Source organism: Haliotis rufescens, unplaced genomic scaffold, assembly GCF_023055435.1.
Source record: "Haliotis rufescens isolate VD_foot unplaced genomic scaffold, xgHalRufe1.0.p SCAF_5, whole genome shotgun sequence".
NCBI classification, from domain to species: Eukaryota; Metazoa; Mollusca; class Gastropoda; order Lepetellida; family Haliotidae; genus Haliotis; species Haliotis rufescens.
The window spans coordinates 17,729,248-17,749,378 of record NW_025964223.1 but is presented as its reverse complement, the minus strand read 5'-3'; the positions used below and the strand labels follow the sequence as shown (position 1 = coordinate 17,749,378).

The following is a 20,131-nucleotide window of genomic DNA, read 5'->3' as shown; positions in this document are numbered from 1 at the left end:
AAAGTTTCTTGCTTTTTTAATATTTTAATAATATTTTTATTCATGGTTCATGAAATCCTAGCCTATATCAATTCCCAACTTGTTACAATGTCGGAGAGAACAACATCACTTAAAACAAAAGACTCCAAAAGAAATTGACACGCTCACACGTAACAAAGAGATTCATTTTCTTTAACTCATTTTTGTGTGTGTACACTGTTTGATGAATAAATCAACACTGAAAAAACAGTAACCTAGCTTGTAGTGTACATATTCTGTAATCAGTTAATGTAGAATTCCACGGAACTACACCATTAGACATATTGTCCTATTAACTGCAAGCAAAAGGAATTATAGTGAGTTCGTTTTACACCGCTTTTAACAGTATTCCAGTCATATCGCGTCGTGTTAGCTGAATGTGGGAGAAAAGCCCGAAGTGATGCAGGCCTCAGACGTTTACCACTTCGGTGAAACCCACGAGCACGGTGCTGACAAACCTAGAAACATAATTAGGGCGAACCGGGATTCGAACCCACAATCATAGGTCTCTGCACAGCGAATCGCGGCGCCTTAGACGACTGGGCCTACAATATATAACATCCTTTGAAGGCTTACTCATATTCATTAACACCTTGTGTATTCCTGTAATCTGTTGACAGTATCCCTCCGTGTTTTAGGAATATTCTTAACTTTTCCATCTTCCTGAAAAGTTTCCTTAAAATTATCTTTAACTTTAATTCGTAGGACAAAATGCCTTCCGAATTGCAAAGATCTTTGTGTGAATGCCTCTATTGAACCAGTTTGGAATAATAAAGTGTGAGTCTATAAAATGTTGATACCAGAGTGGTTCAAGTAATATTGTTTCTAAATCTGATTGATCAGCTGTATAATGAGATTTATTTCTTTTCCAAGTAGCAAAAGCATCCTTCGTAAAAGGGGCATTAGTTTCTTTGATTGGTAGACTACTTGGATTAGTAATATTATGTTTACAAAAATATCATTTAATAGTTAAATTTAGTAAATGCATAATCATGTATATCTACCATACTTAATTCTAGCTAAATTTAGTGAATTTCTTAGCCTTTATATTTACCTTACTAAATGTCTAATTACATTCCATATCAAGTTTATATGATCATCAAGAAATGTTTTAGGAAGGAAAGGAAAGGCTGAGGAAATATGTATTTTAGTTGATAGTGATGATGTTTTCACAACCGTTATTTTACCTGTTAATGCAAACTTTCTTTTTCTCCAGTTTCCCGAAATATTGAAAATTGTCTTAATTCTTTTCCTTGCGTCGATAACCCACAGATTCTCCAGTTGGTCATTTAGTAGTATTCCTGGAACCTCATAGTTTCCAAGATGACAGTGTAATACATATTCTTGATATAATTGAATATTACAATATTTCCAATCCAATCCATATCGCCTTAGTTGTGTCAAAGTTCATGTTCAACCCTGACAGTTGTGTATAAAAAGCAAAACGAGTATACATCGAGGCCTTAAGTTTGTAGCTGAACCATCTTAGAGCAAGGTGTCTCAGACATTCTATGACGGAAAAATGCAATATGCGTGTATACTTGTTACTGATATAACAGACTTGACGTAAACATGAATGACTGAACTGTGCAGTGTTAAATTGTGATGAAGGAATAACACGGGATGAAACACACGAACTTCATCTTTAATGGGAAGAAATTACAACTAGTCCTTCTATACACGGACACAAGACACTGACACCGCACAGAGGCAGCATGTCACTAGCAACGACATGCACCGGCTATTTGCCAGATCATAATGGGCAGATAAGGACATTCATATTCAACCCCTGTTCAACTCATGTCGACACGTCTATTTATAGTTGGGTTTTCCACACACTCAAATAACTGAATACACACGCAATAGTACTGGGTATTAGCCACCCTCAGTCTGGAAGCGGCAAGTGTGTTGTGAGACAGTGTCGTGTCGCCTTGGTGCCATACACGACCAGTGGAAGAAAAGTGACCATGCCAGAACAAGCAGTAATCGGTAGGTGCTATCGCAATACCCCTGTGATTGATACATGACGTTTATCATCATTACATATAAGCAGATATATGATAGATGTAATAATTTGATGGTAATAATAAGAGTTTTATACACTCACTCCTGTTATATCAAAACGAATTCACTATTTGTTTATCGAATAATGGAGAGGACTGATCATATTCGTTACAAAACGGCTTAACTTATTTTAAACGATTTTGTTAAATATGTGGTTGTGTGACATTTGATTTATCTTCCAGATGAGTTGCACTATAATTTATAATTTCAGACAAAAGAAGTATTACAAAACCTGAAAATGTGTCTGTTCAAGGTGATTGTGCTGATATGAGTAGACTCGTCTCAAAGAATATTTTATTAACATCTTATATTCTCGCGGTATATGATTTTAGGATGACTTTATCAAATCGAACGCGCTGGCTAAAAAAGACCTAACACTAACACGCACGCGCACACACACACACACACACACACACACACACACACACACACACACACACACACACACACACACACACACAAATGATCTGAGTTTCATCATTGGCCCTACATGACCTACCACCTCTCTCATTTTGTTTGGGAAACCCTTCCAGGAACTCATGTATTGTACTATGAAACTTAAAAGAAAACAACTATAAGAAGCAGGCGTATAAAAATGACGACAATTTATTATCAAACACCTCTTGAAACAGAACTGTTTTCATATCTTATTATACCTGTTATACAGAGATAATGCATCCTTGTTTTAAAATGATTTATATCCAACAACACTATAATATCGGCAATATACACATAAACAAAATGAATGTTATATACAGTCAAGATGACCAACGTGTAGTTTTGTTTCATAAATATACAGAAAATTTAGAGAGTTTATTCAGATCATATCTTAACAACACCACCAGGTAAAGCTGTTGACTTTCGTTTATAGTAATTTAGTAATGTTTTACTACGTAGTAATTAGTATTTCACCTCTAATCAAATATTATAATAACAAGAAACATTGCCATATTATCTGACATGACAAGTGAGTATTTCCCCTCTTTCCTCCAGCCCAGGAGTCCCCCAGTACACCACCACCCTCCCCACAACGCCAGCTCGTAGAGGAGAACCGCGCGTTACGAGATGAAGGTCTATGCAAGGTCTGTCTGGACAAGACCAGTTGTGTTCTGTTTCTACCGTGTGCCCATCTTGTCACGTGCATGGACTGCGCACCTGCACTGCGCAAGTGTCACGTGTGCCGGGCGCTCATACGTGGTACTGTGAGAGTGTACAATGAATGAGATGTGAATCATGAAGAGGTCTCATAATTAAAATTGAGCTACAAAGGCGTCATTGTGCCTTTCAGAACATTTGCGTGTATCTTTTAACTAAAGTATTTAGTTATAACATTAATATTATTAAATACAATTCGTGTACAAAGCTTATTTGGTTTTTAATTCAAAATAAAATAAACGTCTTCAGAGTGTCCTGTTTGTGTCTGATTGAATTATCGTGTAACAGTAGATCTTTAATATTTAACGTGTGCATGCCTTTATTCATGGCACTTACTATAGATATAAGTCGGTAATTATCAATTTGCTTAAATTAATACCTCGATTACATATTTCAGCTATTGTGTCTCCTGTGGCAATTCATCTTGCTAATTCATTACTTCTGATAATTGAGTATTTTTGTCCCTACATTTTGAACAAATCCTTTTTTCCGGATCTGGATTTGCCACTGCCAGTTCCTAAGTGTGCATAAATATACTTACATTCAACACATCCATAAAAACGACCACGGAACCAAAACGTGTTAACTTGTTCAACCCCACACCCTAAATTCACGCATTTAAGAATTCGATGTTTTAAACTATGGGCAATAAACCCGAATTACAAAGCTCATTGGCTTTAATTTTATTTTTTACTTTAGGTGGTCATATACAGCAAATGTATAAAAACTTACAAACATATAAACGTGTGGCCAATTCAGCAAAGTCAACACTGCTGTTGGAGGCTTCCATGTTCACAAGCCACACCCGTCACCTCGGGCAGGCGCAGAAAACTCGTTGTGATAAGTTACCACGTCAGACACGCTGTATCGAATGTGAATAATAAGGATCTTACATTTGAATACTCAATAAGCAGAATGGATAATATTATAAATCACGTTTTTAAGTAGCAGCAGTCTCAGATTCTCGGTGACTGTCGACATCACTATTCAGAAAGGGACAGACGTGATTTAAAACATGTGTTTGTATTTCATATGATAATATTGCATGTTAGTGATGAACTTCAGTTTAACTAAAGACGTATAGAGATAACCTACCCAGCCTTGGGACTCCAGCGAGCGAGCGTGTGGCTTCCGCGTTTATACCTCTCTCGGTGTTGACCTACTTTGGAACGCTTCCTCGCTTGGCTATATATATATACGCTGGGTATTTCCATTAACGACTATATAAGGAAGGGGTTTTCCACCATACATACGTGTGGTGTTGGCATATCAGGACATAAATCTGCAGTGAACAGCAACCAAGAATAGATTTATGCTTGCACACACGTGTGTATGTGTGTGCGTGCGTGTGTGCTCATATCAGTCTACCAACATTTCTATCATTGATATGCACCAAGCTATCACTTGCCCGTAAAGACATTACTCCATACCTTTCACAAGTTGAGTGAGTGAGTGAGTTTTGAACAGTATGGTTGTATCACCTTGTGTCAGGTTAATGCAAGAGCTGAGACAAGCGACACACGTCATATACGTTAACCCCTTTTGTGAAGCCAACGAACAGGTACAAGAAAAGATAAGATATTTATTGAGTATCATTCCATCGGGAAACAGTTGCAATATTCTACAAACTACAAATATACGCACAGTTAGTACAAAACACACAGGTACATATACAAAGACACATTATGACAATTTCATTTTAAACAAATGTAATATAATGCTATGGAAATAATATGGTAATTGAGCAAAACAATGGTTATGTTTTACATACAAGGAATATATTTCAATTGTATATATGATAACAGATATTGGCAATTGTTTCTGGATAACTGGTGATAAAATTGTTAAGAATTGTTCCTTATGGATATGGTGCTGACGGTCCAAGGGTCATAATCGTCACGAATCCTGGATTCAAACCCACGACAGAGACGAACAGCGTATATCGACGCTTTACACCACTGAACCATTCGTGCCTCCCATGTTAGCGAGGTAAGTGAATGTGTGGGTTTTACATTACTTTTAGCAATATCACGGCACGGGTACCCATAAAAAGGCTTCACACGTTGTACCCATGTGGGAAATCAAACCCTTAAAACCACTAGGCTATCCCTCTGCCCTAGTAAAGTGAGGGCTCGTGTAAGTAGCTCCGCTTGCAGATTGTCCTCTGAATAATAACAACACGGCGGTCACGTGACATGAGACGCGAGATTCCACTCAGTGTGTGTTGTCAATGTTGAGCTACACAGCGAGAGAGAGAGAGAGAGGACGGCAAATATGTTCATGCTGCACACGATCAAGCACAGGGCCAACACAACAACTAAAGGGAGATAACCCTACATATTGTTCGTCTCGCTAATCTTGCTTGCTGGTTAAACACAACCAAATGTATATTTTCCCATTGATTTCCTGAGGTGGGTTATTTTTTTAAATTTGTGACTTCATTAAAATCATAAAAATAAGACTAGCTTGAAAATTCAGTATCCCAGTATAAGATATTTAACCACAGTTAAATACATATTGAGACTTGCCTGTAATTTTCTGTAAACAAACTCAGTATTACTGGTGACAATAAGCTCAAACAGATTCTAAAAAAGATAACCATCGTAGTAGTTTGTTTTGTTTGTTTAACACCGGACTCAGCAATATTCTAGCTACATGGTATATGACGGCGGTCTATAAATAATCGAGTCTGGACCAGACAATCCAGTGACTGACATCATTAGCATCGATCCACGCAATTGGGATACGATGATATGCATCAACCAAGTCAGCGAGCCTGACCACCCGATCCCGTTAGTCGCCTAGCCTCTTACGACAAGCATAGCCGCATTTTACGGCAAGTATGGGTTGCCGAAGAACTATTCTACTCAGGATCTTCACGGGTTCCGTCGTAGTAGAAATGTTGTTGAGAGGAAATGAACAAATGCTAAAAAATAGGTCACACACAGAAATTGAATTGTGTGAGAAGAAGGCAGCATTCATACTGCTCTACAGTTTGCACTATCAGTTGAATGGTGAAGGGGCAAAAAGTATTCCAGTAACATCAGTGGAATGAAGATAGTTATCCATAACAGTAGTGTGTCCTCACAGGGTTCACAGTTCAAGAAACAGTTACCAATCCCCCCTTACCACCTTCTTCAACTTCTTTATAACGACTATATTTTGCACCTACATCAGTTGAATGTAAAGGGACAAGAAGTAGTCCTATGGCATCATTAGAAAGAAGAACTTTTTAATCCATAAATGTTATATGTCCTTACAGTCTGCACTGTCATAGAGACAGTTACCAATCCCCCCTCACCACCCTCTCGACACCTTCCCAGTCGATGGTGCACCGGTCATTGCACTGCCACAAGATTTGGATAAATGATACAATCGTAGCTTGACGTGAGTTCTTCTGTTTCCATGTGGTGAATGCGTCCATCATTTGACGTCGGATAGATCCTTGGTATTTTTCTCGCTTTGGTTTGGGGATGTCCATTTCTACTGCTATCGCATCCCAGTCAGCCCCGATGTGGTCTTCAACCCTTCCGAAGAATATTTCAGTGACAATCCGTTGTTTTTTGTCACGAGGCACCGACTGGAACCATTCTTCATATGCAAAAAAGAAAACAACAGTAAAATATGTAAACCATTCTCCCGTACATTTCGTCTTGAACTATAATTGGACGTGAAGTGTATGGCTTTCCCTCAAAAACACATCCCCGCCTATCGACTGACTTCAGCCTTCTATAAAAGTGAAAACAAGTTTTCTTCTCTCTATACTATTTTTGACAATCAAATAGCCCCATCGGAAACCGTTCTTCACATGCAAAACAAATTTGTTAATAATAACGTCAACGCCATTCCCTTCATGGTCTATCAGACGACTTCAGCTTTTTCTTTTTAATTGTGAAAACTAGTAGTAGGTTTACTTCTCTAATACTGTTTGTAAATAACCAAATAAGAGGTTTGTATAATCATTAGTGGGCAACTAATGTATCCGACTCGTAGAACAAAGTTAATGTGAACAAAAGAACATTACATTTTGCTTTGTGAATTAATTTGCTTTCACATCAAGTGTCTTCATTAAGCACTTGTGAAACAGGACGATATATTGTAGTAGTTTCACAAGCATTTGAGTAGACTGTCAGATATTGGTAGGTATTGACAGATGTTGATCTTCATTGTCCATGGTTGATATATACGTAGTTTGCCATATACTGATCTTGTTTATCAATGATTGTAATAGTCTGTGGACAGTGAAAGCCCAGTCAACATACCAGGAATTGAAGGGTCCTGTTGATCTGGTTGGTCTTCACCATGTTCGGGAAGTCTTTTCAGGACTTCCTCACTAAACTCTGCCTGTTCCTTTCTCAGGGTCTCTATCAGACTCAGCAGCTCTCGACGCTCCATATCGTCTGGGGTGATGCTCTCTGCTTCATTCAAGGTTTCTTCGCTCAGACACAGTTTCTTGAAAACCTCCCTAATTTCAGCTATATCATTCTCATAGTCGCCTTGTTTTCTGGATGAATTTGGGATATGAGCATATGTGTTCCGTAAGTCTCTCAAGATCTTGACTTTGTCACTGTACTTCCTGTCAATAAGGGAGTAGTCAATAAATGCTCGGCACAGAACTGTCATGTCCCATCCATCTAACTTACCATTTTTTATAATATCATCATATCGTCCGTTTAATCCTTTGGGTTTGTAAGTATTATAAAAAAAATTCCCTGAGGTTTGGTCACCCTGCCATGTTTTTTGGGGGTACTTCTGGTTCCACAGGCGCTGAAACAGCTGACGATATACTCTTTGGTCCCTGGGAATAGTGAGTATCCATTTTTCAATCTAATACTCTCAACAACAATAAATCCACTTTCGGTTAGTGAGAAAAACCAAATTGAAGCTCGAGGAATGATTAAAATAACCTATTCCTCATGTTTATGAATTCCGATAATGATTTGTTTGAAGGAAAAGACATTCTATTACAGGTATATCGTAATCGACTTAAAACTATTATCGTTTTCAGAATATGTCAATGATACCTCTAAGAAGATCCACTTTCAGGTTCTAGAAATGTAAGATGGTCAGGGTATAACTTACTGACATGTTTACCACAAATGCTGACTTGAATGAAACCTGAAATGATAATCAGATATAAAAGTTAAACATGAAACAACATAGACATGGGGTACATTCCAGTTTCAGAAAGTTTTATGTCTTGTGGTTGCATTCTCCACCATAGATATGTCTCGTGATTATGTGTGTGGTTATATTTACACACATCCTTCATTATAAAACACTCGTTAAAAAGGATAAACTTAACCATTAAAGAATACTGAAAGTGTTTAGCGCGTGATGTCAAGTCTTATGTATATCCCTACTGTCTGTAGTCGACACTGTCCAGCTCTTCGTGGAGATAGGCGTCAAACGAACCCGGAGGTGATCAAATTAGATATGGCTTCCATCACATAAGCCGTCCTACATATATGATAATAATCCAACGTGTTTGTCCTAAACACAACTATGTATCCCCAACACCAGTAACAACAATCTGTATCACACCTCTTCACCAGTTAACTCTGTGCCGTCCGAGGGGGTTGCACCGTATTTGCCATCACTGAGGGCCAGTGGTCGCCATTCACCGCTTGGTGATACACTTGAGAGTTCACGTGGATTATACAGAAACGATGTCAAGTGTGTAAATACCGATATTCGAAAGTTGATAAAGTATGGTTAGAGAGCATTAGAGTTGTGAGGTTTGCTTGAAACTAGTATATTAATATATATGCTAACCTGGACGAGGTACTACCAACATCTTTCTTTTCACCCTTAGCACATGCATGTATTATGCAAATGAGCAGCGATTATGACGCGTTAACGTCACAGTTAGTTTCGAGGGGGTTCCTTATGCTCGTGATTATATATTTCCTTGAGCTGCACATGTATACTGAACCAAATTAAAAACTTCACAATCCTAAAATTTTAACATTTTGACCAGTTATCATCATCGGCCCTTATTGTGTAGTTAAACAGTAATGGCCACGTATTGTCTTCAGATAACACCCGTTTTTGTGCAGGTGAATCGATCAATATCATGTGCACAGCACTATAGTGGCAAAAGTGATTTTTCACGTGCAACTGGTCACGTGGCCATAATACCGCACGTGTTTTCAGCCATACTTGTTAGCAGTCATTAACAAAAATAGAAAAACACAAGAAAACAAAAGCCTTTACGGCCATTTGTCATGCCACGCCTTTCAGATGTGCAACGTGAACGTGCCATCGGCATGTTACAGACGGGAACGTCCGTAGCTGAAGTCGCAAAGACGATGGGTTGTAGTCGACGGACTGTTTATGATTTACAGACGCGTCTACAGCAAACAGGTACCACCGCTGATCGCCCTCGGCAAGGTCGACCACGTGTGACGTCACATGCAGAGGATCGTCAGATTGTCTTACGTCACCTCCGTAACCGATTTTTGACGGCTACATCAACCAGAAATGAACTGTTTAGGGGTAGACGGAGTGTGCAAACTGTTCGAAACCGTCTGAGAACTGCTCACCTTCAAGCACGACAGCCATACTGCGGGCCGATTCTGACTCAATTACACAGACGTCAACGTCAATTGTTGGCACAGTGACACTACCGATGGACTCAGAGGAATTGGAATCAAGTCGTCTTCACTGATGAATCCCGATTTAATCTTCAATTTGCTGATGGTAGGGCGAGGTTGTGGACGCGCGCCGTCAAGAACGTTACGCCCAGTGTTGTGTACAGGAAGTTGACAGATTTCGAGGCGGAAGTGTCATGGTGTGGGGTGCTTTCTGTGGCAATGCACGTTCCAGGCTTCTTGTCATCCGTGGCAACCTCAACGCTGCTGCTTACCGCGACCAGGTACTGGCACCAGAACTTCTGCCTTTTATGGCAGCACATGGACCCGGTTTGAATCTTCCAACACGACAATGCCAGACCCCACACAGCCGTCAAGGTCTCCCGACTTCAATCCCATCGAACACGTCTGGGATGCTCTTGGCAGAAGTCAGCGCACTCCCCAGAACCAACCACAGAATTTGCAAGATCTTGGCACCATTTTGCAGCAACAATGGCGTCGTCTTCCCAATTATGTGTTCACTAGCATCACAAGGTCCATGCGGAGGCGTTGTGTGGCAGTTGTCAACGCACATGGTGGCCATACACGCTACTGAACTTGTGTGCCATCAGATTCTCGTGCTTGGGACTTATGATTTAAACTGTTGATGTTATTACCGAATACCGTAGGTGCTTGGAACAAATTAAGGTTACCACAGTAAATTAAAATCCTTCTTTTGGACATTGATGATTAAAAATTACCTTCTCTGATACATTTGTCCGTTGTATATCATATATGGGATTACTTTTAAAAATGTGAAGTTTTTAATTTGACTCAGTATACATGCGCTGTAGTAGTAACTGACTTCTTTCGAGGAAGCCACATAAACACTGCCGTGGATTTTCAATGTGAAAGATGAAAACATCTGTTTCAAAAATAGGAAATTAATACATCGAATTTGCTTCAGGATCAACTCTCTTTTTTCAATCGAGAATTGCGTGTTATTTATAGTGGGGCCTACGATGAACGGAGTCAAAACATGTTTTTAAGAGTTAAAAGGGTCTTTCAATGGAACATCTCTCAAAAAATACTTTCGATGCAAATTTGTTCTATGTTTGGTAATAGTTATTTTTTCAGATATAATTTTGCAAAAAGAGTGACGACAAGTAATTCTGTACATGTATTTTAGATAAAGCTAAGGTACTTGATATGATGATATTGATTGTTTGCGTACTTGATACATTTATTCCAGTTAAATTTTAATTCCTTATGTTCATTGCATTACCTACCAAAATAAAAAAAAATAATTGTCCATTCCAGGTAGAGCCTTCTGTAAAATGCGTTTAATGCTTACATGTATGCGTGACGGTATTTCATTATTGATTTTGAATTTTTATTTTATATGATTAAAACATCATTATTAATCATAACGCACTAACTCATTCTACAAATGTGTCAAGAAGTCAACTGAGGTATTATATGTAGGACGGCCTATGTGATGGAAGCCATATCTCAGTAGATCACTACCAGGTTCGTTTGACGTTATGGAGAGCTGGACAATGTCGACTACAGAGAGTGGGGATATGATGCATTCTAGCTAGGTGTCGCTGAGTTTCTATACACAACAGGCCTGTGTGCTACGTGATTGTTATGTTATTCTATTTGTATAAAAATTGTTATTGTTGTTTTTTTCATTTGGCTCCATTCTCCACCAAACATAAAATGTGTCTCGTGACTTTGTGTGCAGTAATATTTATCAGCACAATCGTATCTACATTTATTACTTGCCCGTGAAGAGATCACCCGTTTAATAAACATACAGCTGTATTACACATTGTGTAATACCAAAACGCGTGCTTGTGTACTCTCGGAACACGGTTCACGAACAAATATTAAAAAGCTCTCAACATCGCTTGGCTTATTCAAAGACATTGCGTGTGGAGTTGATAGATCACTGAGAGGAGCTTATGCACACTCGATGACCCCAGCAACCTTGTTGCTAGGGTGACGTCACATGGCATTGTTTCGCCGATGGGTCTTGCAACAAAATTCCACAAATTACGTCATCGGGTATTGTGACGTTATTGTAAAGTTTGAGGTACAAGGCCCGTTCCACAAGGCAATCGTATTGTAGCGCAACGACAGTCGTTAGTCTAAGTTAAAGTATGTGAGTTGCGATAGTCTTAGCCCTACGATAATATTGTGAATTCTAAAGGTGGACCGTTGTATGGTATTAAATTCATACCTTTCAACTTTTGACGTGTTTGAAGTATTATTCTGTTAAACTCAATTGGACTATGCCTTGGATCGTGTAGGTGTCAGCTAGCCTATTCATACTCAACAGTATAATTCTAAAAACGTTGTAAATGTCAAGTAATAAATAAAATACTAAACTCGCTCCCGTGTAAAACCAATTTTATGAAACTCGCGAATAGTTGTGGTATCTGACTCGCTTTCGCTCGTCAGATACCAGAACTATTCACTCGTTTCATAAAATTGGTATTACACGGGAGCTCGTTTAGTATTCTACATGTATCAAACACTCAGTAACAACGATACGAACGAGGGCTGATCAAAACATATTGAGCCTGACTAATTTTCAGCTGTGGGCCAAACCAAAGTGAACTACTCAATCTATACATTGTTTGAGTAGTTCATTGCAAGTGTATTTGGACTTCTCACACTTCCCGACTTTTAAAGGCTGCTGTGCGACAATGTGGACTCGAAGAGCTTCCTCACCCTCCATACTCGCCAGACCTGGCACCAAGTGATTTCCACCTGTTTCCTAAACTGAAAGAACACCTTCGTGGAAATCGCTATGACGACAACGATGACCTCAAAGCTGCCGTGTACGGTTTCGGAAAACTTTTTCATGAGATGAATTGAAACGCTTCACTATCGATATGAGAAGTGTATTGAAACGCAGGGAGATTATGTTGAAACATAAATTAAAAAAAACTTTTACAATTGTTTGTTTTGTTTGTTAGGCTTCGACCTTTTTGACCAGCCCTCGTATATGCACGTTCCCTGTTGTCGACATTATCCAGCTTCCTTGCAGACTTTCCCGGGAGAAAGGAGACAACAAACCCGGAAGTCCCCTAACTATATATGGCATGCGTCGCACCACCCGTTAGTTATAATAATCCAACGTGTTTGTCCTAAACACTCACATGTTGGACAGAGTAGACACAATTTATGGATAACAACTTCTTTAATTACTGTAAAGGCGACGTTTCGGTATAGATCCTTATACTGTTGTCAAGCAAGACGGAATGAGGAACATTGTACAGAATATATGAATACATATGATTACAAGAAGTCAATAGATAAGTTCTTCAACTACTATATATATATTCTGTACAATGCCATCAATCAACAGAGATCAAGGCCATTTCATTCCATCAGCCTACTATGAACTCATAAAGCAATAATCACCATACCTACATGAAATATGCAAATGAGCAGCTATTATGACGCGTTTTACGTCACAGTCAATTTCGAGGGGGTTCCTCTTGCGCGTTATTCATAGCAAGGAGATTCCTTGAGTTGCACATGCGCAGTCGTAATAGGTGACTCCTTTCGAGGAAGCCAGCCCTGAAAGCCGTACAAATTCTTTTGAAGGCAAACACTGCCGTAAAATTACAAGGTGAAAAAGGAAGCATAGGTGTGTTTTTTAAATATAATTTTAATGTAACAACTGTTATATTTGGGATAACACTTTCTTATTTTTATAATTTTATTTCTTTTTGGAGGACACAAACAATACGTTGAGAGAATATAGTTCACATTCAATCTTTAATATATACACGTTTCAACGTATATCTATGGATCAACAGGATCAACTGCTTGTTCTGTATTTTACTAAGAAAGTGTTATCCCAAATACAACATTTTTGTTACATTTTCTTAATGACATTGTGTGTTTATATACACTTAATGCATCGAATTTGCCTCAGGATCAACATATTTTATTCCGTCGAGAATTGCTTGTTCTTAAGCTGAACGGGGTCAGACCATGTTTTTCAGGGTCAGAAGGGTCTTTTTCCATGGATCAACGCTCAAAACAATATTTCGGGTGAAAAGTTCTGTTTAGTACAAGAATCATGTATTTTTCAGGTAAATTTTATAAAATAATGATGGCAAGTAATTCTGTACATGTATTTCAGATCAAGCAAAAATGATTTTATATAATGTAATTGATTGTTTTAGTTAATTTTTATTACTACTTTTCATTGCATTGCTACTAAAATTGACATAATCTTCCATTTCCTTTCATTCTGTAAATTCTGCGTTGATGCATGCATGAATGATGCAAAATATTGTTGATTACTTACAAATATTTTTCAATCATATGCCGTTATATCTGATTCCAGACGTTTATGGTAGACATTCACAGGCGTGTACTAAACATCAGTTGCCAACATGCGCGATGTTATCCCATGTTTTGACCTTATTAACACGGCATGTTCGCACCTCCTTACTTACCGCCACTTACTCTTTTAACAACATATGTGTGAGTAGTTTGTTTCTACCAATAGAAGAGGACATGTTTTACTCTTTTCCAAAACAAAATTAGGGATTAAGCTATGCAGATAGTGAGGCACAAAATGTAATTGGCATCATCAATCTATTGGTCCGGATGGATGGGCGGCTGCTTATTCAAAGTTCAAGTTCGTAAGTTCTCTCTATTTTTGTATATGAAGTTGCGTGGAATTAGTATCAGAGATATATACAATATCAAAAGGTGCTGTACTACAGGAGGGGTGATTTCGATTCCCCCCTTCAACAAATGACATCCACAATTATCAATTTATTTGGTACTTTAGAGCAAGTACATTTTATCCAAATTTATGTAACGATACGTTTTGATTACAAATATATTTTCAATCATCATACCTATATCATCATTCCAGACGTTTTATGGTAGACATTCAGAGGAGTGTGCTAAGTATCTCCCATCAGCTGTCAACATGTTATCCCATGTTTAGATCTTAACACGGAATGTTCGCACCTCATTGCTTAGTGGCACTTACTCTTGTAATGAAAATTGTTCAGTAGTGTTTTCTCCTTTCTCGTACACCTGGTGTCATTCCTGGTTTTCAGTGATCCATTCATAAAATTTGCCTCACTATTGTTACTTTAACGTCCTGTGGAATTTGTTTCATCAGAAATTCGAGTCAACGATAAGACAAATACATATCCTGTACATGGAGTACATTCTTGTGAAGGCTCATCATATGTGCAAAAAGTCAACCGTCCATCAACTACTAAAATATATAAAATATCGATCGTTAAGACATTTGCGGCAAGATTTAGTGCATTATGCTTGAAGGTAATGTTTAATCTTGATCATGTATAAATTCAAAATCAACAAGTAAATATCGTCAAGCATACATGTGTGCATTAAACGCCTTTACAGAATAGATGGAAATGGACAATTGTGATCTATTCTTGTAGGCAATGAAATGAATGTAAATAATCACAATTACCTGAAATAAATATATGTGTCAAATACACAAACAATCAATATCATCACATCAAATAATTTTGCTTGATCTGAAAAACATGTACATTACTCACCGTCATTATCTATATAAAAAGTAAAATAATATATTGTTGAACATAGAACACCAAATTTGCACCAGAAGTATTTTTTTGAGAGAAGTTCCATTGAAAAGCAGGGTCGGACTCCGCTCATCGTCAGCCCCATTATTGGAGAACAGGCAATCCTCGACTGAATTGTCCGGAGGTTATTAAATTCCATGTACCAATTTCACATTTTTAAAACATATGTTATCCTGTTTTGCTGTGTAAATCCACGGCAGTGTTGTAAAGTTGTAAAAGTTGTAAATATGTGACTTTCAGCGCGAGCTTCCTGAAAAGAAGTCAGTTACTATTACTACGCATGCGCAGTTCAAGGAATGCTCTTGCTGTCAATAACGTGCATGAGGAACCACCTCGAAATTGACTGTGACGTATTAATCATAATCGCTGCTTATTGACCAGGTTGTTCGGAGTATCTTACACAGGTAGGCATGTACATGTATATTAATATACTAGTTTCATGCGAACTTCACAATTCAGATGCTTCTCCCAAACATTACTTTATCAAATTTTCGAATGTGGATTTTAACACACACGACATCGTTTCAGTATAACCCATGTGAACTCATGTGTATCACCTAGTGGTAAATGGCGACCACTGGCCCACAATGGCGACAAATACAATGCAACCGCATCGGTCGGCACGGGTTAACTGGTGACGAGGCGTGATACAGATTGTTGTTACTGGTGTTGGGGATACATGGGACTATACAGGTCAAAATGGATTATTATCACTGAAATATCATACGTAGAACGCTTGATGTGACGGGTGCCACATCTAAGTAGGTCACATCCGGGTTTGTTTGACGCCCATCTCCCCGGATAGTCAGCAAGGTGGCCGGGTAGTGTCGGCTACAGAGTTTGGAAATCATATACGCACTGACAGAATGTGCAAAACACGCGCGTGCGCGTGTATGTGTGTCTGTGTCCCAAGACACATATCACAGATTATGATGACGAATGAAACCACAAGAAATAGCCCAATAACATCATAAATCGGGTACATATAGCACAGACTAGACTTTGTGTATATGATAGGAACTCCCTATGGCAGAAACCTATCTGAAATGTGAGTGAGTGAGTATGGTTTTACGCCGCTTTTAGCAAAATTCACGCAATATCACGGCGGGGGACATCAGAAATGGGCTTCACACATTGTACCCATGTCTGGAATCGAACCGGGTCTCCGGCGTTTCGAGGGAACGTTTTAACCATTAGGCTACCCTACCGCCCATGTTGTTGTTGATGATGATGATGATGATGATGATGATGATGGTGGTGGTGATGATGATGGTGATGATGATGATGGTGGTGGTGATGATGATGATGATGATGGTGGTGGTGGTGATGATGATGGTGATGATGATGATGATGGTGGTGGTGATGATGATGATGATGATGATGATGGTGGTGGTGGTGATGATGATGATGATGATGATGGTGGTGGTGGTGATGATGATGATGATGATGATGATGATGATGATGGTGGTGGTGGTGATGATGATGATGATGATGATGATGATGATGATGATGGTGGTGATGATGATGATGATGATATTCCCAATTGTTAATAAGGATGGCAATGGCGATGATGAACATAATGATAACTAGTTTTACTTTTTTCTGATTATCATTTCAGGTTTCATTCAAGTCAGGTTTTGTGGTAACCATGTCAGTAAGTTATACCCTTTATTTCTAGTAGGTAAAAATGAATCTTCTTTACAGCTGTCTATTTTTGTATGCAAATGATAAGTCAACTTTGATATAAATGTATCTGAAATTCAAAATATATATCTTTTAAGAAAATATTAATTAGTGTTCATGAACATGTGTTAAATATATAATTTTCATGAAACCTCAAAATAGAAATATTTGTAGTCTCACTCAATTAAACTGGTGAGAGTATTCGACTGAACTATGGTTATTTACTGTTTCCAGGGACCAGGGGTGATATCGGAGCAAGAGCAACTGTGCTTGAGGGGGTTCTGGATTTTAAACAGCGTCGTGGCTGATGAACTACGTCAGCTGTTTAGAAAATTGTGGGACGAGAAGCATCCACTTGAAACATGGCAGAATAACCAAGCCTCAGGGGAAGCGTTTTTTAAAAATCACAAACCCAGTCAAATATTTGGACAATATGATAATAAAATTAAAACTGGTAACTTAGAGGCGTGGGACATGACAGTCTTGTGCAGAGCGTTTATTTCCTACACCCCTATGAACAGCGATGACAGTAAGTATAGAGACAATGTCACCATCTTGAGGGACTTGCGGAACACATATGCTCACATACTAGGAGCATCCAGGCAACGAGTAGACTACACGACTGATATAGATCAAATTAGGAGGGTTTTCACGGACCTGGATCTGAACGAAGACGAATTGACGAAAGCCGAGAACATCAAACTGAGCCAGTCTGAAATTGAGACTGTCCTAAAGGAGAGGATGGATTATCTCAAACAGGAGCTGAAGGAGGACCAGCTGACGAATGCTGAGTTTAGGGAGTACGTCCAGAGGCAGGAGAGTTTTCAGGCGAAAGTCTTGGGAAGACTTCCTGTACCTGGTCAAGGTGGTTTTACACAAGGTGCGACTGATCAAGGCGGTTTTACACAAGGTGGGACTGATCTGGAAGCAACTGAAGGTGGAGGCCAGGCAGATCAGCAGGATGATTTACTTCCTGGTATGTAACCTGGCACAATCCCTGATAAAAATGTTCTGGCACACTACACATAGTTCAATCTTTGACAATGTAGCTCAAAAGTTATATACACCTATCAATATCTGACAATTTAGCCCATTACTGGTAAAACTAGTTGAATATCTAGTTTGATATGTGGATGAAACAAGAGAGGTGTACCCCCTAAACGAGGAGGCACCACTCGCTTGTAGATGCAGATTTGGGCAAACCCCTGGTACAACGCTTTTACTGCATCCACACTGTGCTGAGCCATGGTGTACATTATATAGACATTCGTGTTACAGACGTGTGAGATGTTTAATTAATTAACGCTCAATTAAATACGAGGATAACAACAAGTCTTATCTTGATTATCTGACAATTTAGGCCCACACTGATAATATTAGTTATATAATATAATATCTCAGTCTAGTTTGTTATGTGGATGAAACATGATTGAATCTTAATGGATAATGGATTGAAGCAAACCCGCAACTTGTTTGCACATTTATAGAAGGCTGAAGTCTGTCTTTTGACTTGAAAGTGTTTCTGAGGGAAAGCCTCTAATTTCACATTTAGCTATTGTTCAAGATTAGAAAAATATATGGGAAAATGCTTAACACATAGTTAAATGTACTGTTATTTTTTGCATATAAAGAATGGTTCCGGCCAATGCCTCGTGACCAACAAGGACAAGTCGTAACTGACAAGCTCATCGGGAGTATTGCAAAACATATCGGGGCAGAGTGGGAACTGATAGCACCAGAAATAAACATCTCCGTGCCCACGCGAGAAGCTATTGTAGCCAAACACCCAAGATCCATCCAGCTACAAGTTGTTGAAGCATTCACCACATGGAAACAGATAAACTCACGTCAAGCTACAATTGCATCATTGATTCAAATCTTGTGGCAGTGCAATGAGCGGTGCACCATCGACTGGGAAGGTGTCGAAAAGGTGGTGATGGGGGATTGGTGACTGTCTCTGTGACTATGAAGACTGTGAGGACATAACACATTTTATGGATAACAAGTTCTTTCTAATGATACCACAGGGCTACTTCTTATCCCTTTACATTCAACCGATGAAGGTGCAAAATATAGTCGTTATAAAGAAGTTGTCATAAAAGTGTTTTCTTACTTTTTCTTGTAACCAAAAAAAATACTATGAAGCCGATGTTATAATAATTTGTGCAATTGTGTGCACAATGTATGCAATTAATCTGTGTATAACGAGTATATATATATCGACCTATCCGTTGTGGGGGTATGAATGGTACCTTCATATTAAACAATTTTATATCTGTGTTTAGGATTTCTTTTCTTGTATTTGTCTACTTTTGCTCACCAATATTACATATTCCGACGACTATGGTTTTCTATGTCGTGTTAATTTTAATCAGTAATAGTTTGTTAACAGGTAATTTGAAGCAAGTTCAATCTGCGTACAACTTAAACATCCTTTTCTCGGATACTGAACTGGAAGCTATTCACAGTGTGTGATTTTAATGTTCCTAGAAGACCAGCCATGTATATATGTACACGATATGTCAGTTTAATGTGTGATTAAACTATAACACAACTGGAGAACGGGCAAGACAAACGAGACGAACACTTTTGAGGGGTTGTCTCCCTTTAGTTGTCAAGACGCATGGCACACTGCTTGATCGCCATGTAGCAAGGCATGTATGTATGCCACCCTCTCTCTAACCCTGTGCACACAATGAACGGGAACCCTCGTTTCATGTCACGTGCCCGCCGTGTTATCATTCAGGGAATAATTCAAGCGGAGTTACTACACGAGCTCTTTACTAGGGCGGGGGTAGCCTCGTGGTTGAAGGGTTTGATTCCCTCCGTGGGCACAATGTTACCCTTAGTCCGTCACTTTTGACCAAGCTCCAGCTGACACTCGTATAAATTCATATGCTGTTCAAAGCCACGTTAAATCTACCTCGCCCTCTCACTCAACTTATGAAACGTATCGAGAAATTTCTTTGCGAAAATGTGACAGCTGGGGTATATATACAATTTGGTAGACTCATA

General features: G+C 38.8%; 3 protein-coding genes across 4 annotated transcripts; 2 read left to right on the top strand and 1 right to left on the bottom strand.

The window, feature by feature from the left end:
- The first annotated feature begins 1,849 nt into the window (after nucleotides 1-1,849).
- On the top strand, nucleotides 1,850-3,488 carry LOC124145229 (putative inhibitor of apoptosis). Its single transcript, XM_046514953.2, has 2 exons — nucleotides 1,850-2,007; nucleotides 3,076-3,488. The coding sequence occupies exons 1-2, from the start codon at nucleotides 1,986-1,988 to the stop codon at nucleotides 3,303-3,305; spliced, it is 252 nt and encodes an 83-aa protein (XP_046370909.1). The 5' UTR covers nucleotides 1,850-1,985; the 3' UTR covers nucleotides 3,306-3,488.
- A 2,510-nt stretch (nucleotides 3,489-5,998) lies between these two features.
- Nucleotides 5,999-8,012, bottom strand: LOC124145210. Its single transcript, XM_048383648.1, has 2 exons — nucleotides 7,500-8,012; nucleotides 5,999-6,828 (listed from the first exon to the last, which is right to left on the bottom strand). The coding sequence occupies exons 1-2, from the start codon at nucleotides 7,858-7,860 to the stop codon at nucleotides 6,521-6,523; spliced, it is 669 nt and encodes a 222-aa protein (XP_048239605.1). The 5' UTR covers nucleotides 7,861-8,012; the 3' UTR covers nucleotides 5,999-6,520.
- Nucleotides 8,013-15,726: 7,714 nt separating this feature from the next.
- LOC124145202 lies at nucleotides 15,727-19,396 on the top strand. 2 transcript variants are annotated; one of them, XM_048383643.1, is made up of 5 exons: nucleotides 15,727-15,837; nucleotides 17,052-17,087; nucleotides 17,351-17,996; nucleotides 18,027-18,092; nucleotides 18,748-19,396. In XM_048383643.1, exons 2-5 carry the CDS (start codon nucleotides 17,082-17,084, stop codon nucleotides 19,065-19,067), a joined length of 1,038 nt encoding a protein of 345 aa, XP_048239600.1. In that variant the 5' UTR covers nucleotides 15,727-15,837; nucleotides 17,052-17,081; the 3' UTR covers nucleotides 19,068-19,396. The 2 variants fall into 2 exon arrangements, with proteins under 2 accessions (XP_048239600.1, XP_046370849.2); XM_046514893.2 differs by having other exon boundaries at nucleotides 17,351-18,092.
- The last annotated feature ends 735 nt before the right edge of the window (nucleotides 19,397-20,131 follow it).

Coding starts and splice junctions, on each gene's coding strand:
- LOC124145229 (XM_046514953.2), top strand. CDS start 1,986: ATGCCAGAACAAGCAGTAATCG. Junction 2,008..3,075: donor GCCAGAACAAGCAGTAATCG/GTAGGTGCTATC, acceptor TCTTTCCTCCAG/CCCAGGAGTCCCCCAGTACA.
- LOC124145210 (XM_048383648.1), bottom strand. CDS start 7,860: ATGACAGTTCTGTGCCGAGCATTTATTGACTACTCCCTTATTGACAGG. Junction 6,829..7,499: donor ACAGGACCCTTCAATTCCTG/GTATGTTGACTG, acceptor TTGCATATGAAG/AATGGTTCCAGTCGGTGCCT.
- LOC124145202 (XM_046514893.2), top strand. Junction 18,093..18,747: donor GCAGGATGATTTACTTCCTG/GTATGTAACCTG, acceptor TTGCATATAAAG/AATGGTTCCGGCCAATGCCT.